At 39.5% G+C, this 16,163-nt stretch overlaps 2 protein-coding genes across 2 annotated transcripts in view; one reads left to right on the top strand and one right to left on the bottom strand.

Annotated features, from left to right (window-relative positions):
- Positions 1-12,393, bottom strand: part of AK9 (adenylate kinase 9) — a gene marked incomplete at its 3' end in the record, with an annotated part of 75,213 nt that extends 62,820 nt beyond the window's left edge. Inside the window, exons 1-5 of the mRNA XM_080615899.1 lie at positions 11,863-12,393; positions 9,246-9,309; positions 6,047-6,099; positions 5,867-5,963; positions 622-734 (exon numbers count right to left, since the gene is read on the bottom strand). Coding sequence (XP_080472025.1) covers positions 622-734; positions 5,867-5,963; positions 6,047-6,099; positions 9,246-9,309; positions 11,863-12,042 — 507 coding nt within the window. The 5' untranslated portion in view covers positions 12,043-12,393. The remainder of the gene's footprint in view (positions 1-621; positions 735-5,866; positions 5,964-6,046; positions 6,100-9,245; positions 9,310-11,862) is intronic.
- Positions 12,394-13,435: 1,042 nt separating this feature from the next.
- The window catches only part of FIG4 (FIG4 phosphoinositide 5-phosphatase), a 70,310-nt gene continuing 67,582 nt past the window's right edge, over positions 13,436-16,163 (top strand). Inside the window, exon 1 of the mRNA XM_080615126.1 lies at positions 13,436-13,528. Within this exon, the coding sequence (XP_080471252.1) occupies positions 13,466-13,528 (63 nt within the window). The 5' untranslated portion in view covers positions 13,436-13,465. The remainder of the gene's footprint in view (positions 13,529-16,163) is intronic.

Raw genomic sequence — 16,163 nt, 5'->3', positions numbered from 1 at the left:
CTTGATTAATTTTATTTACTAATATGGACGTAGCCAGCAAGTCTATTCTTCTAAGTTACACTTAGAAAGTCTTCTTAATCCTATACTAACAAAGATTTATATTTCTCTCTCTATGACAATATCAGAGTCACTTTTGTAAAACATCTGGTATGTTGCATTACTGGCATGAAGAAATTGAGATTTGTAAGTGAGATGAATAAATAATGACTAAGAAGCAGCTTCACAATTATTGAGTAAAAAATGTAACAATTTGCTCTCTAGCATCCATATATGAAAAGGTTCTTCCATAAACATATGCATGGCAGACGCACATGTATCCAAAATTCCGTAATGATCATGCTATTCACAGTTTTCTTGAAAACCTGTGCCTTCTATTTGGTAGAAATGCAAAAACTAACTGCTACTGAAGTTTTAGAAAATGCTCATTATTTTACATGAGTAATACTTATAATGGAGCGAGCTAGTGTAATTTCATTCCAATACAAAAAAGAACAATTTATTATTGCTCAATAAATACTATATGCAAATGCAAAGGGAAAAACATTATCTTTTGACTTATGCAGCATATGAGTCCAATAGTAATTAGAAAAATTACTAGCAAGTTACTGAAGACGACATTACCTTAATGTTAATCAGGAAATCCGGTTTTAATTTTAGATTCTTTATTTTCTCTACTTGCTGTGAAACTGTCATGTATTCCTCTGAGAGTGAAGGAAATCCACTGAGAACATAACCTGCCAAATACATTTTATTAAATATATCTATTAGAAGGTTATAACAAATATAGCACTAGTTACACTCACTTCCTTTAAACCATACATGTATTTAATGGCACAATTCTAAACCAAGTACCTGACATAACACTATTAAGAAAATTCTGCACCCATGTCTGCTTTAGATGAAATACAAACAAAAGGGTGTTTTCAACTTGAAAAAAGGCTCTCAAAGTCTGTTAACTCAGTTAAGAAATATAAGAAAGATGTAGACATTAAAGATCATACTCAGACCACCTGCTTCATACGTCTAGCTCAGACACTGGAACATGAAAAATTAATAAGCTTTTAGTGACCACTTTTGCTACTGTAAGACTTTGCAAAAATCATAGCAAGAGGAAGCCACTCTGATACAAGACATTTTAACTAGGAGTCCAGGCTTTTTATACAGCCTTTACAGATCTTCACTTCTATGGATAATCACAGAATCATAGAATCATAGAATCATAGAACAGGTACGGCTGGAAAGGACCTTAAGATTATCTAGTTCCAACCCCCCTGCCATGGGCAGGGACACCTCACACTAAATCAGGTCACCCAAGGCTCTGTTCAACCTGGCCTTGAACACCATCACGGACGGAACATTCACAGCTTCCTTGGGTAACCCATTCCAGTGCCTCACCACCCTTAAACTAAAGAACTTCCTCCTTATATCCAATCTGAACTTCCCCTGTTTAAGTTTGAACCCGTTACCCCTTGCCCTATCACTACAGTCCCTAATGAACAGTCCCTCCCCAGCATCCTTATAGCCCCCTTCAGATACTGGAAGGCTGCTATGAGGTCTCCACGCAGCCTTCTCTACTCCAGCCTGAACAGCCCCAGCTTTCTCAGCCTGTCTCCATACAGGAGGTGCTCCAGTCCCCTGATCATCCTCGTGGCCCTCCTCTGGACTTGTTCCAACAGTTCCATGTCCTTCTTATGTTGAGGACACCAGAACTGCACACAATACTCCAAGTGAGGTCTCACAAGAGCAGAGTAGAGGGGCAGGATCACCTCCTTCGACCTGCTGGTCACGCTCCTTTTGATGCAGCCCAGGATACAGCTTTCTGGGCTGCGAGCGCACAATGAAGTCAGCTCATGTTAAGTTTCTCATCAACCGACACCCCCAAGTCCTTCTCTGCAGGGCTGCTCTGAATCTCTTCTCTGCCCAACCTGTAGCTGTGCCTGGGATTGCTCCGACCCAGGTGTAGGACCTTGCACTTGGCATGGTTAAACTTCATAAGGCTGGCATCTGCCCACCTCACAAGTTCATCGAGGTCCCTCTGGATAGCATCCATTCCCTCCAGCATATCAACCGAACCACACAGCTTGGTGTCATCAGCAAACTTGCTGAGGGTGCACTCAATCTCACTGTCCATGTCACCAACAAAGACGTTGAACAAGACCGGTCCCCACACCGATCCCTGAGGGACACCACTCGTTACTGATCTCCAGCCAGACATCGAGCCATTGACCACAACTCTTTTCATGCAGCCATCCAGCCAGTTCTTTATCCACTGAGTGGTCCATCTATCAAATTGATGTCTCTCCAATTTAGAAACAAGGATGTCATGTGGGACAGTGTCCAATGCTTTGCACAAGTCCAGGTAGATGACGTCTACTGCTCTGCCCTGTCCATCAGTTCCATAGCCCCATTATAGAAGGCCACCAAATTGGTCAGGCAGGATTTCCCTTTAGTGAAACCATGCTGGCTGTCACCAATCACCTCCTTGTTTTTCATGTGCCTTAGCATTCCTTCCAAGGGAATCTGCCCCAAGATTTTGCCAGGCACAGAGGTGAGACTGACTGGTCTGTAATTCCCCGGGTCATTCATTTTCCCCTTCTTGAAAATGGGGGTTATATTTCCCTTTTTCCAGTCATCGGGAACTTCACATGATTTTTCAAATATGATGGCCAGTGGCTTAGCAACTTCATTCGCCAGCTCCTTCAGGACCCACGGATGGATTTCATCAGGTCCCATGGACTTGTGCGCGTTCAGATTCGTAAGATGGTCTCGAACCAGATCCTCTCCTACAGTGGGCCTGGGGTCTTCATTCTCACAGTCCCTGCATCTGTCTTTCAAGACTTGGGTGGTGTGGTCAGAGCATTTGCTAGTGAAGACTGAAGCAAAAAAGTCCTTAAGAACCTCAGCTTTCTCCAAATCCAGGGTAGCCAGCTCTCCCGATGGCTTCCGGAGAGGGCCCACATTGTCCCTAGTCTGTTTTTTTAGTGATTTTTTTTTTTTTAGCAATTTTTCACAATAAAGTGAGCCTGAATATCCCTCTGGGAGACACAGTGCTCCTGGAATTTAAATCCATTCAAAAGGAGCCACCAGGCATGCAGTGTGCATATTGAAGCACCTAACTTTGCAAGCATCCATTTACTCAGGATTCACAATGCTGAGTCCTCTTTGGCAGACAGATACCGAATGTCTGGCAGTAATAATACCTTTTTCCTAGTATTAGAGTGCTCAGCCTGACACATGAACTTGTGGCCTCAAGTTCCTGAGAGAGTACTGTAACTACTAATGGCTCCATGCAGTGAAGTAAGTACTACCGTATAGCAAGGAATTCAATATTCATGAGGCCAGAATAAGAGACTAAACAACAATCAGGTGGATTTTTTAAGTCTAATAGCAAGAATATTCCCTCAGAGAAATGGTTCATGCTCAAAATGCTTAGAATTTTATGTAATAACATTTAAATGCAAGAAGTAGTCTTTGCAAGAGGTATTAGGACTGAAGATGACTCTTTCTTTGAGAAGCTATTATCCATACATGCACAATTTATAGTCATTCCTCTAGGAAGCACACAGTGACCCACACCTCAAGTGTTTCTATGCGAGCTCATTGGAGCTTTCTCTCTGGGGTGTGGATTAGTAGACTGCAGGAAATAATGGCACACACAAAGATAGAGCACCCACCTTTCCAACAGAAAGTGTGTGTAGATAGGTCAATACGCATTCTCAGAAAAGAGAATGTGTGCTTGTAAATTGTCCATCTTTGACAGAGGGTTTGCATGTTTGAGCATACTGTTTGGAATTAGTTTTAGGAGGGTGTTCAGAAATTTGCAGGTGTTTATTAATATTTGGCAAGTGCCTAGTGCTGTGGATTGTCTGTTTTGTGGCTAATATTGAACCTTTTCACAGATCACCAGTTCGTTGATTATCAGTTAATTGCTCATCATTAATAAATCTATAAACAACTTTGGTCCTGATATAAGTCATGCTAATTGAACAGTTTCCCTGTGACATAGATTTTTAATTTGCAAATATTATTTAGGTTAACATATGAACTTCTGGTTGTTTTCTTACTCTATTTAAAAAATAATTAGCAAGCATGTCAGCTACATACGGCTTATAATTCTGTATTTTCTCACCTACAATACCCTAAGTTATAAGTATGCTTGTTATTTTCCAGTCCCTAACTTATTTTTTGAAAAGAGATTATCTCAAGAAATAGCTTCATATCTGACCTTCAGAAGTACAAAAAGAAAAATAAATCTGGTTTTAGTGACTTACAATTTTTAAAATAATTTGCTTTAGCACTTCCGAATAACTTTGACAAATCAGTCTCCAACATGTGTTTATTATTTAAGTCAGAAGAGTATAATTGAAAATACCTTACTGTGTGTACTGTTTGGAAACTTCTATTTTACAATGTTAAAACCAAATGTTCAAAGTAAAAAACTCAGCCTCTCATGCAAACTGTTCCTAAAACCTTTAATGAATAATTAACAGTGAATTGACTGATTATTTCCTGCTGAAAGCCTACTTAAGCTTTCCAAGGATTATATTAACATCATTGTTGCTAAATAAAAAACATAAGAACTATAAAATATTTAACAAAAATTGGTTTCGGAGCTGAGATCTAGTTGGCAGGATAAATAGTGAGAATGTAGGTTATTCTATTCCTTGCTACTTAGGGGCATCTGTAACATAGAAAATGGCTTGGCTACAAAAAAACAGACTTTTATCAATTTCGTAGACATTTTTACAGTCTCTAGAATCTTTGTGGTACTCCGTGGTAGACACATTTTAGGCATTCATCACCAGCATGACTCAAAGAGGGGAACTCAGATAACATACATCTCTTCGTGCTTCTAATAAAGACCTGACATGGATTAAGAGACTGGCAGTTCTGCTGCTACTTCCTCCCTCATAATTTTGTTTCTTTATCATCTCCTTTTTTAAAAAACTCTCTATTTCTCTTTTGCATAGTGTTTTAAAAGCCTAGTTTCACCAGATAAGGCTGCAACTTTTGCAAAACTGTTGAGTCTTGGACTAAAAAAGGAACAAAAGCCATTGCAACTGAAAGCTCATGGAAGCATGCTGGTTTTCAGAGCAGTAGAATGTTACGTTTGTAACATTTTCTTGTCACTATATCTGTCTCTCTCCTATAATGGAAATTTCAAATAAAATCAGCAGCGGGGAAAAAGAAGCTACATTTTCTTTTACTTTCTTTCCACTTAGAAATACATTTGTTTTCTCTTCAGGAAAGCGCATTCAGATTCTAGCAAAGATCTACAGCGCTAGACTTAACAGCCTCAATTAACATCATCTTTCCTCAAAAAGAAGAATTATTATCACTACCAACACAATGCTCATCCAACTTATTCCCAGTGACAAAATGCAAAGTGAATAAACACTTTTGTAAGAAAAAAAAAAAAAAAGATCTAATAGTTCGCATTTTCAATATCTTGTTTTTTGCTATCTTGTTTTCCTTCTTCATTATTTTAAACGCTTTATATATTTTTGCTGGTGGGATTTTGTTGTTGTTCTTACAAGAAATATTCAAGAGAAAAAAATCTGTATTTTAAACCACAGAACTTTTCTAACCAGATACTATTGTTAAATGAGAGTCATAGTAACACTTAAAATTTGGGGCAATTTCATTTTCTCAAAATTAACACAACATAGGACTGGTATGATGCTTTCTGATCTCCCATATTGGTAAATTCATCCTTAAATACATTCCCAGTGTAGAAGTATTCCACAACTTAAGGAGCACAAGTTCTACTGTCTAAAATAAATTATATTTGAGCAGTAATGGATGCAAAGTGTATCATAATTGTAGCTAGCTCATTCTAAGAAGCTTAAGTTATAACTATACTTACCAAAATGAGTAACTTGTGGTGACTCAATCTTTTTCAGTATCATTTCTGTAACCAGTTCTTCAGAAATACTTTGACCTTTAAAAAGCAACTCTTGACACTAAGGTAAAATTCAAAACATAGTCTTACATAATATGTATTTGTCAAGAATGTGACAAAACTCACTAGAAGGTAAGACTTTACCTTAAGCCCATACTCTGTTTTTTCTTGAATATTTGTTTGGATTACTTCCAAAGCTGAGGAAACACATCAGATGGAATAAATTTAAAATAATTAATAAAACACATATTCTATAAAGACATGCATATGCAGCTACATACATAGACAGTCACACACAGGAGTATGCATGTGTGCTCCAAGCAACCAGACTGTTTTTGAATGAACAGCTATTATATTTAGGGCCATTATTATATTCTGTCATCCAGAATTTGGTACCTTCTGGTAGTGTCTGGGTAGATGACTTCCCTACTGTCTAACCCTACAGATAATACAGATAAATGCATAACAGCAGCCATGCAGGATTACTTTAACTACTGACTTATAGCAAATTGGCATTACTGCTGTGTAATACAAATGTGGTTTTGAGCTCAAACACTTCGCAAATTTTAAAAGCAAGTTTTAGAAAAAGAACTGTTTAGACACACGGAACTATCTGATTAAAAAAAGCTCTTAAAAAACATTCCTTATATAGTCTGATTATCTAAAATTAAATAAATACTAAATTTAACACACATTAAATTCAAAGACCTGCTCTCTGTCTCTGTGAACAGTGACATCATAGCAGAATGATCCTGGAAGTCTTTCACATTTCTATACCATTGAAAGAAGCAAACACTTAAAAAGAGTTTTTAAAACCCCTTAAGACCACATATATCTTATTGATAAACTAGGCCATGGAAAGGTCCTGAAGCCAGGTGACTCATGCCTATATAGCTAAAATCTTTCTTCCTAAAACCTGGTGGCTGTTTTCAAACTGTTCCTAGTAGTAATGATGACTTGCTCATACTATCCTTCATACTGTGAATAGGTGCTTAGGAGAGCAGTATTTGCCATAGGCCAAAACTGAGACAGGGAATGTACTAAGCAATACAAACAACTGAAAATCAGCACTGTAAGCTCACCCTGACCCTGATTTATTTATGAGTACAAATTATTTACCTATTAATTGGAGAAATGGATAGAAAGTATTTTGTGAAATTAAAAAGACTGCAAACTATTCCACTGAATATTTTTCTAGCCTCTTGGATTACTTTTTAACGGATACTGATACACTGGAGTGAGTCCATTGGAGGGCACCAAGATGATTAGAAGTGCTGAGCATACTAGGAGCAGTCAAAAGAACTGACCTTGCTGAGCCTGGAGAAAACAGGATAGCTCTTATTGCTGTCTAAAACTACTTACTGGGAAGGCATGAAGACAGAACCACTCCCTTCACAGAAGTGCAGATAAGACAGGAAGCAACACACACAAGTAGGAACACAAGGAATTCCAGGGGGGTAATTAGGAAGCAATTTTTCATTGTGAAGGTAGTCAAACATTAGAAAGTGTTGCCCAGAGAGGTGGTGGAGTCTCTATCCTTAGAGATATTCCAGATTCAGCTGGACATAGTTCTGAGCAACCTTCACTAGTTGATCCTGCTTTGAGTGGAAGGTTGGACTCAATGCCCTCTGGAAGTCACAGAATCATATAACGGTTTGGGTTGGAAGGGACCTTAATGCTCATCTAGTTCCAGCTTTATGCCATAGGCAGGAACCCCTTCCACTAGACCAGGTTGCTCAAAGCCCCCTCCAACCTGGCCTTGAACACTGACAGGATGTGTAGAGGATGACCAGCTAAAAATTACTTCTCCCAGATTCATGTTTATATATGTTGAACTTCTATGGTTTTGGTTTTTAATGTGGAAAATTAAAGAAAAAAATTGATAGACATTTGTCAGTAATGGTTTAAATACATTCAAACAGTGCAGATTGGCTTAAGTACGTTCCTAAGATCGCTTTGAATTTCGTTCTTATCTATGTTTTGGACCAAGCATTAATATTTTTTTGGACAATCCTATGAATTAAAAATTTTATATTTACATAAGTCAAAATAGAACTTTATTAAAACAGAATTTTACCATATTATAATTCAAAACCTTCAAAATAAAATAAAGACACACCATTTGATAAATAACCCTACATACTCACAGGAATACAAAGCATTACACTATTCATTAGAGGGATTTTATTAGAATAATGAAACATGCCAGGGGACACACTTAAAAGAAAAAAAAAAAGCAATGAAAATTGATATATAAACAGTTATTTCATAAAACAGACACCTGTACACATATACACCATAAAATCAGATTTATAATTTGGTGTTCCCAAAGAGGCACTCAAGAAACTGCTTCATAGTTAAGGTTATGATGTGCTTTCAGTCTTTCCACTTAAAAAGATTATATTAGTCTTCGAACTTTTAAGACAAATCTGGTGGAAAATTTTTCTTTTTTCATAAAACTTAAGTGAATAAATCAAGATTTGTAATTTATAATGTCACAGATACAGGGCTTTAAAAAAAACCAAACAGATTTATTTACTGCTGACAAAATTAGTGCAAAAGAAAACTGCCAGAGAATTATTTTTTGTAGGAAACTACTTTCTTCCAGAGATGCCTCAAGATATATGAAAAATAACTCTCTAGTGATATAATGACAGGAAATAAGATAACGTTATAAGCAACAGGTTTTACTCTACAGATCTTCAAAAATCTTTGATGGGAGAGATTGTCTAAAATGGAGCTAGATAGCTTAGAAAATGAAATTATATCTTCTGGTAAATGCATGGTGGAAGAAATTAACTGCATCTTCTGAAACAAGCCATCAGATAATTTTGTTTTAGAAATTTGAAAGTGACAGCTCCTATTCCTTCCATTAGTACTCATGCTGATAAAAAAACTACATTTCTGGTTCCTGGAGTACATTCCCCTTTGTATTAGTTACTGTACAAGCAGAAAGGAAAGATCCTTCTTATTTTTCATGGTCTGTATTGAAAAAATCTCTGTGCTCTCTGGAGTTGAATGAGTTGCCTCCATGTCAACAAGAAGGGTCACATGAATCATCTAACAGGACTGGGAATAGAATTTAATTATGTGTTATGTATATCCCCATCTGAAAAAATTAAAAACAGAAAAAGAAAAAATAAGCTCTTTTCTAAGCCTCTCAACAACTAAAGGCCATTTTTCAGCAATAGCATTTCTGGAAAAATGGTTACTTGGTCCCTACCAGTAGTCCTTACATCATTCAGAAACCTGCCATTTTGAATTACAGGCAACAGTGAGGACATTCTAAACCAAAAGATATTATGAAGAAAATGCAATGTTCCAAATATAGTGTTATGTTTACCTTCTATGAAAATGCATTTCCATATTTGTGCCAATTTTCTGGCCAATGTTTTCTTTCCAGAACCCTTAAAATGAAAAATACACATTTAAAAGGAAAACAGGTACAAGAAAAAAAAAAAATACACCACACTAAAAATATTACACAATAAGGAATATATTTTCATATGCTAAAAGCAATTAAAAGCTACCACAGGATTAGGACCTCTGAGTTATGCATAGACACATGGGCAAATACAAACATTCTTTTTAATACCATCCTTTATTTTAACTGCCCAGCATTGCTAATATACTGTTACTGCCCTTTGCAGTTAATTATCTTCAAAGTAATTACATAGACTTTGTTTCTGAGTATCTCTATCTAGAATTCAGCTACGATTTGCTCATAAATTCCTATGAGAAGTTCGTTAGGACTGAATTTTATTACCTTCAGTCTCAAAGCAAATTATGATGCAAACCTGTTCAGCCATTTCTGAGTAAGATACACAGGGATAATATTCTTTGACTAAACCACTGAATATAAAAAACCTGCTCTTGTTAGTCCACAAACCTGGTTTAGATACTGACAAAATGTTTATTTTATCGTTTACATGAATCCTGAGGAACCAACAGAACCAAGAGTAATGAGGCCTCTAAGGTCTACCTGCATGGTACAGCTACATAAATGGGATTTTGCAAGACTCACCATTTTCCACCCTTAGGATTATGCCCTTTTCTCAAGGACATACAAACCCACCTTTTTTTGACAGTCTGTTTGCCCTAGATAAATTCTATTATTAAAAAATAGCAAAAATCTCACAAATAAATCACATTCTCAGTTAAGAGCATATCAGTAAACACTCCAGCCTACTCATACCTTTCATCTTACAGGTGTGAAGAGAATATATACATTTGGTTTTGCTTTAACAGCAATGTGGTTTAATTTAAAAGATGTATCTTAAATAAGATAGATGATCTACACAACAGCCACCATATAGATATTGTCATAAAAGCAGAATTTAATTCCTTGCTCTCCTGGCCAGGCCTGTGCAATTTCAACCCTTTGTTAAAATTTTTATTAACATCAAGCACCTACTGAGGGCACTGGTTTCAGATGAGAATATATATTTATTGTATGGTTTTTGCATTGTCTTTTAATGAGTATTTTATGCTGGTTTGGTCTATACAAATGTAAAGTTACCTTCTTCATGTAAAGTTAGAAATTAAGTGTTTAAAATGAGGCAAGCCAGTCTGCTGTAGTTTTCTACTGAGCTGAATGCACTGTTTCATCATGAACCTAAGGCACACTTTGGCTATCAGCTTACATAGTCTCACTTTGATGTTTGCATCTCATCCACTTGCAGAACACCACCCTGCCTCCTTTCTCAGTTTGGTCAGATATAAAGATTTGCAGTCAAGCATTATCTAGCAACTAGAGCCAAGGAGCAAGAAAGGATGTAGAACTGTGCAAACACTAGGGTTGGAAGCCTTCCAGCCCGCTGAAAGTCCTTAAAGAAAGGAAACATAGCTGCATCTTAGCACTATGGCCATTTCCCATGATATAACTTGCCACCATCATATGACTATGTGCTTGCATACTGCACCACAGCATGGCTCTACATTAGTGCATGGTATGGAGCAGAGAGGGACTGAGGCTTGACTTGGTGGGTCAACTGTCATCAAAGTTTGGGCTGATTGCGAGTTCTAGGTGCACACTGTCTACCTTTCTACCTGCTAGGCATAGCAAAGCAAATTTCCATACTGTGATTTCAGACTCTGTTGTGGTAGCTAACAGAATCACACGCAAATGCAGAGGGCAGACTGCTGGAGGACCTTGCTTTCACACTGGTAGTGGGGTGCTCTGAAGGCATCTTTCACAGGCAACTGCAACATTCAAGAGGAAAGCAGCTTTCAGGGCACCAGTGATACATTTAAGTGCATACCAGACTGAGTATAGACATTAGGCAACCTTGCACCGCAAAAGAACCTCCTTCAGCAAACTGAGGTACTAACGTAAAAGCACATTTCTACATTTGGAAAAAAAAAAAAGTCTAGGATTACAAAACATCAAATGTTCCTAAGTAAAGGAGGCCACAAATTATTTGAGAAGAGAGACATCTTGAATTATAGTTAAAATATAGTACAAATCTCCTCATTGGAACAGCTCGGTGTATTTCAGTTATTCCCAAATATATGACATAAAATTATATCAGTGTTTTTATAATAAAGTTAAAATATTTAATATCTCATTACATGTCTGAAAGTCAGTATATTAACCTGATGGTTCTTTTATGCCTATTTATGTCTTTAATCTCTCAAGTTTTTTAGAAGTTACAACACTGAAATAAGATAAAAACAATCCAGTTGTCAATGTGAAAAGAGAAGAAACTTTTTGAGCAACATGTGACTTTTAAGTACAGTTATAACAATTTCAGTTGTAACTGATTGGACACTAAGGCCACAATTTGTCCTCATTAAATGAGATCAGAATCTTTACCAATCTCTGCAGGCTTTGCAAAGTGCAAAAGAGAAAAAAGTAGGTCTTCGATCATTTTGGCCATGTTACTAGACTAATGTTTTGAAAGGAAAAGTATAATTGTTAGCAGAATATCTGAAGAACAAACTTCTATCAGACATCTTACTGGCTTTCCAAGGATAATTAAACAAGTGGGCTTGGACAACAGAAAGGATTTTTCAGCTTCATCTTCACTGAAGATGTCTGCAAAGGGCTGAGCTTGTTTTTCCTCTGATGAAGCCATATATATTAGCCAGGACTGGAGGGGAAAAAAAAAAAAGAAAAAAAAGCTTGCTGTAAAATACATATGTGTAAAGTGACACACACTTTAAAAAGGAACTGAATAATAATGTGGTAAAAGGTGAATCGCTTTGTAACAAAAGCTGTTATAAGAAGAGCCTCATCACTGTCAATGGAACTACTCGCTGAGTCCACAGCTATGTACATGAATAAGGCTTTGTAGAATTAATTCATGATTCATGATCTGTTCTGTCATCCTCACATAAATCCCAGCTCTTCCAGGACTGGGACTGCAAATCCAGTGCTACGCAATAGAGTAAAACAGAAAGCAGTTTCTAATCAAGGTAAGCTGGAGCAAAATTTGGGTGGGCCTTTCCAACAAATGAGTCCAAAAACACGAGGTGCCTGATGAAGCTTTTTTGAAGAAGGCAAACCAAAATCTTGCTTTCTTTAGAGAACCTCTTAAGTCTCAACCCCCTGCCACCTGAGTAATTTTAAAATTAAAATACTCTACTTCAGGTTGAAAATTTGAAAATGTTTGTTTTGAAACTTTAAACTGAAACACTCAGATACTTTCAGAATAAGACCTTCTGAATAACAGGGGCAGTATGTTAGTATTAAGAAACCCACCACATACAAACCAAGACTCCATTTCTCTCACAAAAACTCACTGGCTGAACTTTAGCGTTTCCAGCAGCTTCCCTCCTTCCCAAACCTTTACGACTAAGGGGCAATTTCCTAATGACAAACACCACCCTAATCAAACCAAAGAAATAAACTAACCCTCCCTACCCCAACTAAAAGCCTAGTGAGGCTTTGTTCCTCCCTCCCGCCCCTCCAGCACTCCGCTGACCGGTACCGACGATCCGATCCCGCCGGCCGGCGCCCCTCAGGGACGGGGTGGGAATGGGGGGGACGGGGGTGGTGTCACTTACTTAAGCGGAATGCGTGGGGAGGGAACAAAGTGTGGGCGCAACGGCCGCCGCGCGCACCCGCCGCCACCGGCTGTGTATTCCCCGTTACCCGGGCAACGGAAGAGCACCGCCCCCCTCCCCTTCGCCCCGCCCCCTCGGGGGGGTTGAAAGCGGAGAGCCCCGCCCGCCCGGGAGCTGCGGAGCTGTTCTTGGTGCTGACCCTGAGGGGCCAAAGCAGCGGCTGACGGTGCCGGCACCGGCACCGCCCCCCTGCCCTGGTGACGGCCGCGCTACGCCGCGCCGGCTCCACCACGCCGAGGGAGCGGCGGCGCAGCCGCTCTCTGCCGCCCGCCGGTGGGCGCGCCTGCGCAGTGGCGTCCCGCTACTTCCGGCTTACACCCGTGTCTGGTCTGTGGGCGGCTAGTGTTAGTCCTTAGCCCCCGTGTGTCCCGTACCTCCCCACGCCCCTTCAGCAGGAGCTCCGCTGCGCTCCCAGTTGCTGGCGGGCACCGCTTGCCTCTCCTGCTTCCGCTGTGCCTTGTTGCTGGGGCGAGGCTGGAGCCCTGCGCGGCCGCCATGCCGGCGGCGGCCCTCATGATCAGCTCAGTGCAGAAGCTGGTGCTGTACGAGACCAGGGCTGTAAGTAGCATCTGACACCCCGCCGCTCCCGGGGGGCGGGAAGTGCTCCCTGCGGTGGAAGCTGCCGCGCCGCGGGTCACACATGAAAACCTACCAACAACTCACAAAAGTTTACTTCACCGTGTCATTGCGCTTGAGCGAAGAGACGGTTTCTGACCTACGTGCGGCTGGCGTGCCCAAGCCAACCCTACGAGCTCCGCGGAGCTGTAAGCGGAAGGCCCGGTCGGCGGGGCAGGCCGGGGCAGCATGGGTGCTGCGGCGGGTGAGGCGTCGGAGTTTAGGCCCCGCATGGCTCCTGCTGTTACTGCCTGCTTGTTTTGTGTGGCTTTTGTCACTCAGACAGGCTAATAGTGCTCATTTGTGCTTTGATGAGTTAAAACTGGACAGGTAGAGTTGTCCAGAATTAAAAGGTTTGAATTAAGAACTTTAACAGTATGGCTAAAGTGGTTGCCACCTGCACCCATCTGTTTATTCTGAGACATTTCTGGTCTCGTCTAAAGGGACTGTGGAGCAACTTCCAGGGTCTTCAGGTCTGACCTCTGGCGGTAAGCTGTTAAGGATTTTTAGTATTCCTTAATCTTCTGTTGCAGAAACGGTAGGGATGTACGTTTTGCCAAGGACAAAGTGGACTGGAGGTTTGAGTCTAAATTGCTGCTTTAGCCATGTGATGAGCACGAGTCAGAATCTGGTGGTGTAAATAGCCTGAGACAGTACTGCTGTGTTTATCATCCTTTAGCTGCCAGTCAAATGTCTTTATGTAGTTTTTCTTCTCTCTTAGTATGTTAGGTTGGTTTTTTTCCACTGGAGGTGGTTTTGGATAGAGTTAGGTACATGGTTTTACATGCAACAGTTAGTTCTAAGTTCAGATGTTACATGCAGTGGTAATAGAAAGACAGTTTATATATGGAAGTTAGTGTAGACTCTTGAAAGCTTTCAAAAGTAGCACTGAAGGGAATGCATCTTTGCCTGTGTGAATGGTCCCAATATAAAAAAGAATATGACTTCTAACTTTGATTCTATTAGAAGTAGATTTGTTCTTCTGTGTTAATTCCCCATTAAACAGCCTGGAAAATGGAGGAAGAATGTTAAAGCATGTAGGAATATTAGTATCAGTAAATAAAAAAAAGTTGAGATTACTCTTGGTTTCCAGAATGTTACTTTTTTTCCCTATGCCTACAGGAATTTTAATGGCTGCCTTAATAAGCTTTCTCAGCATTGCTGGAAAACTCTGTTGTTTTATTTTCAGCTAAATTAATGCTGTATGGGAAGAGGGCAGTGGGAAAATATGATCCCTAAATTTAGTTGTTCTTGGCTCATAACTCATGCTACTTCTCAGATAGCTGAGATTTGGCTTTTTGTGACTGGCATGCCTAGCTATCTGATGTGCTTCTCTCTGAGCTGTAAGGCGCAAGTGCTGAGAGACAACATGCTGTGTATAGAGACAGTACAATGCTTTTGGATTCTGTCTAATAGCTAGAATTCTGTAAGGCCTGCCAGGCTGATCCTGTTAGTTCAGGAACCACAGATTTTACATCTGGCTAGTGGTGGCTAGCAATATCCACCGAAAGGGACAGATTTACCCATGGTTTCCTGTGTTCAGAATTCAGTCAGGGGCAAATCCAGCAGTCCTGATCACTTCAGGAGGCAAGATAGTGTTGATCAGCTATGAAATGCAGGGCTTTATATGTGCCATCTGAAGTATCTCAGCTGACTAACAGTGCCTCAAAGCTGTTTCTTCAGTCACTTTTTGCAGGTGATGAAAAATGGAGTATTCTCCCTCAGTGTGGCTATGTTCTTAAAAAATAAATAGGTGCAAATTGCAGTTTTTTGAGTTTTGATATTCAAATTCTAGTCCTTTTTGGTTTGTAATTTTTTGTTTTGGTGTTTTGGGTTTTTTTTGTTTTATTTTGTTTTTTTTTAAAGGAAAAATGCTATGGGAATAATTTTGGTGTAATTACTTGCAAATGCCTGATGCACTAAAGAAACTCACAGACTAATGTGGCTTAGAAAGGACTTCTGGAGATCGTCTAGTCCAGCCTCCTGCTCCAAGCAGCTTCAGCAAGAGCATGATGAGGTTTGAATACTTCCAAACATGTAGATTTTACAGCCTCTGCAGACATGTTTTGCTTGATCACCCTCATGGTTTATAAAAGGAAATTCCTTATAGTAAGTTGGAATTTTTCACGTTTCAGCTTGTATTTGTTGCATCTTGCCTATCCAGTGTTCACCCCCCAGAAGAGTTTGGCTCTGTCTTACCTACACCTTCTCATTAGATCATTTTAGAGAGCAGTAAGATCCTGCCAAAGCTTTCTGTGAAGGCTGAACAAATCCAGTTCTCTCAGTCTTTCCCAATGCATCATGTATTCCAACCTTCTGATCATTCTTGTAGCTCTCTGCTGGACTGACTGCTATGTCAGTGGCAGACTTGATCAGGTCACAGAGAATTTCAGAGGGAGATTTGCTGTTACAGCTTATTCAGTGTCATGTTGGCTGCTGACTGAAGTTTCCACTTCTTCTTTCCAAAGTGCTTGTCATGCATCCTTCTTTGCATTAAATCCCACAATCATGCAGTTGCCAACTGTGACAGTCACTGATAGGATGGAAGCATCACCCAGACATAAAATTTAATAGCTTT

This window comes from Psittacula echo (assembly GCF_963264785.1).
Source record: "Psittacula echo genome assembly, chromosome: 4".
NCBI lineage: Eukaryota > Metazoa > Chordata > Aves > Psittaciformes > Psittacidae > Psittacula > Psittacula echo.
The sequence above is the reverse complement of the archived record's forward strand: the minus strand, read 5'-3'. Positions and strand labels throughout refer to the sequence as shown.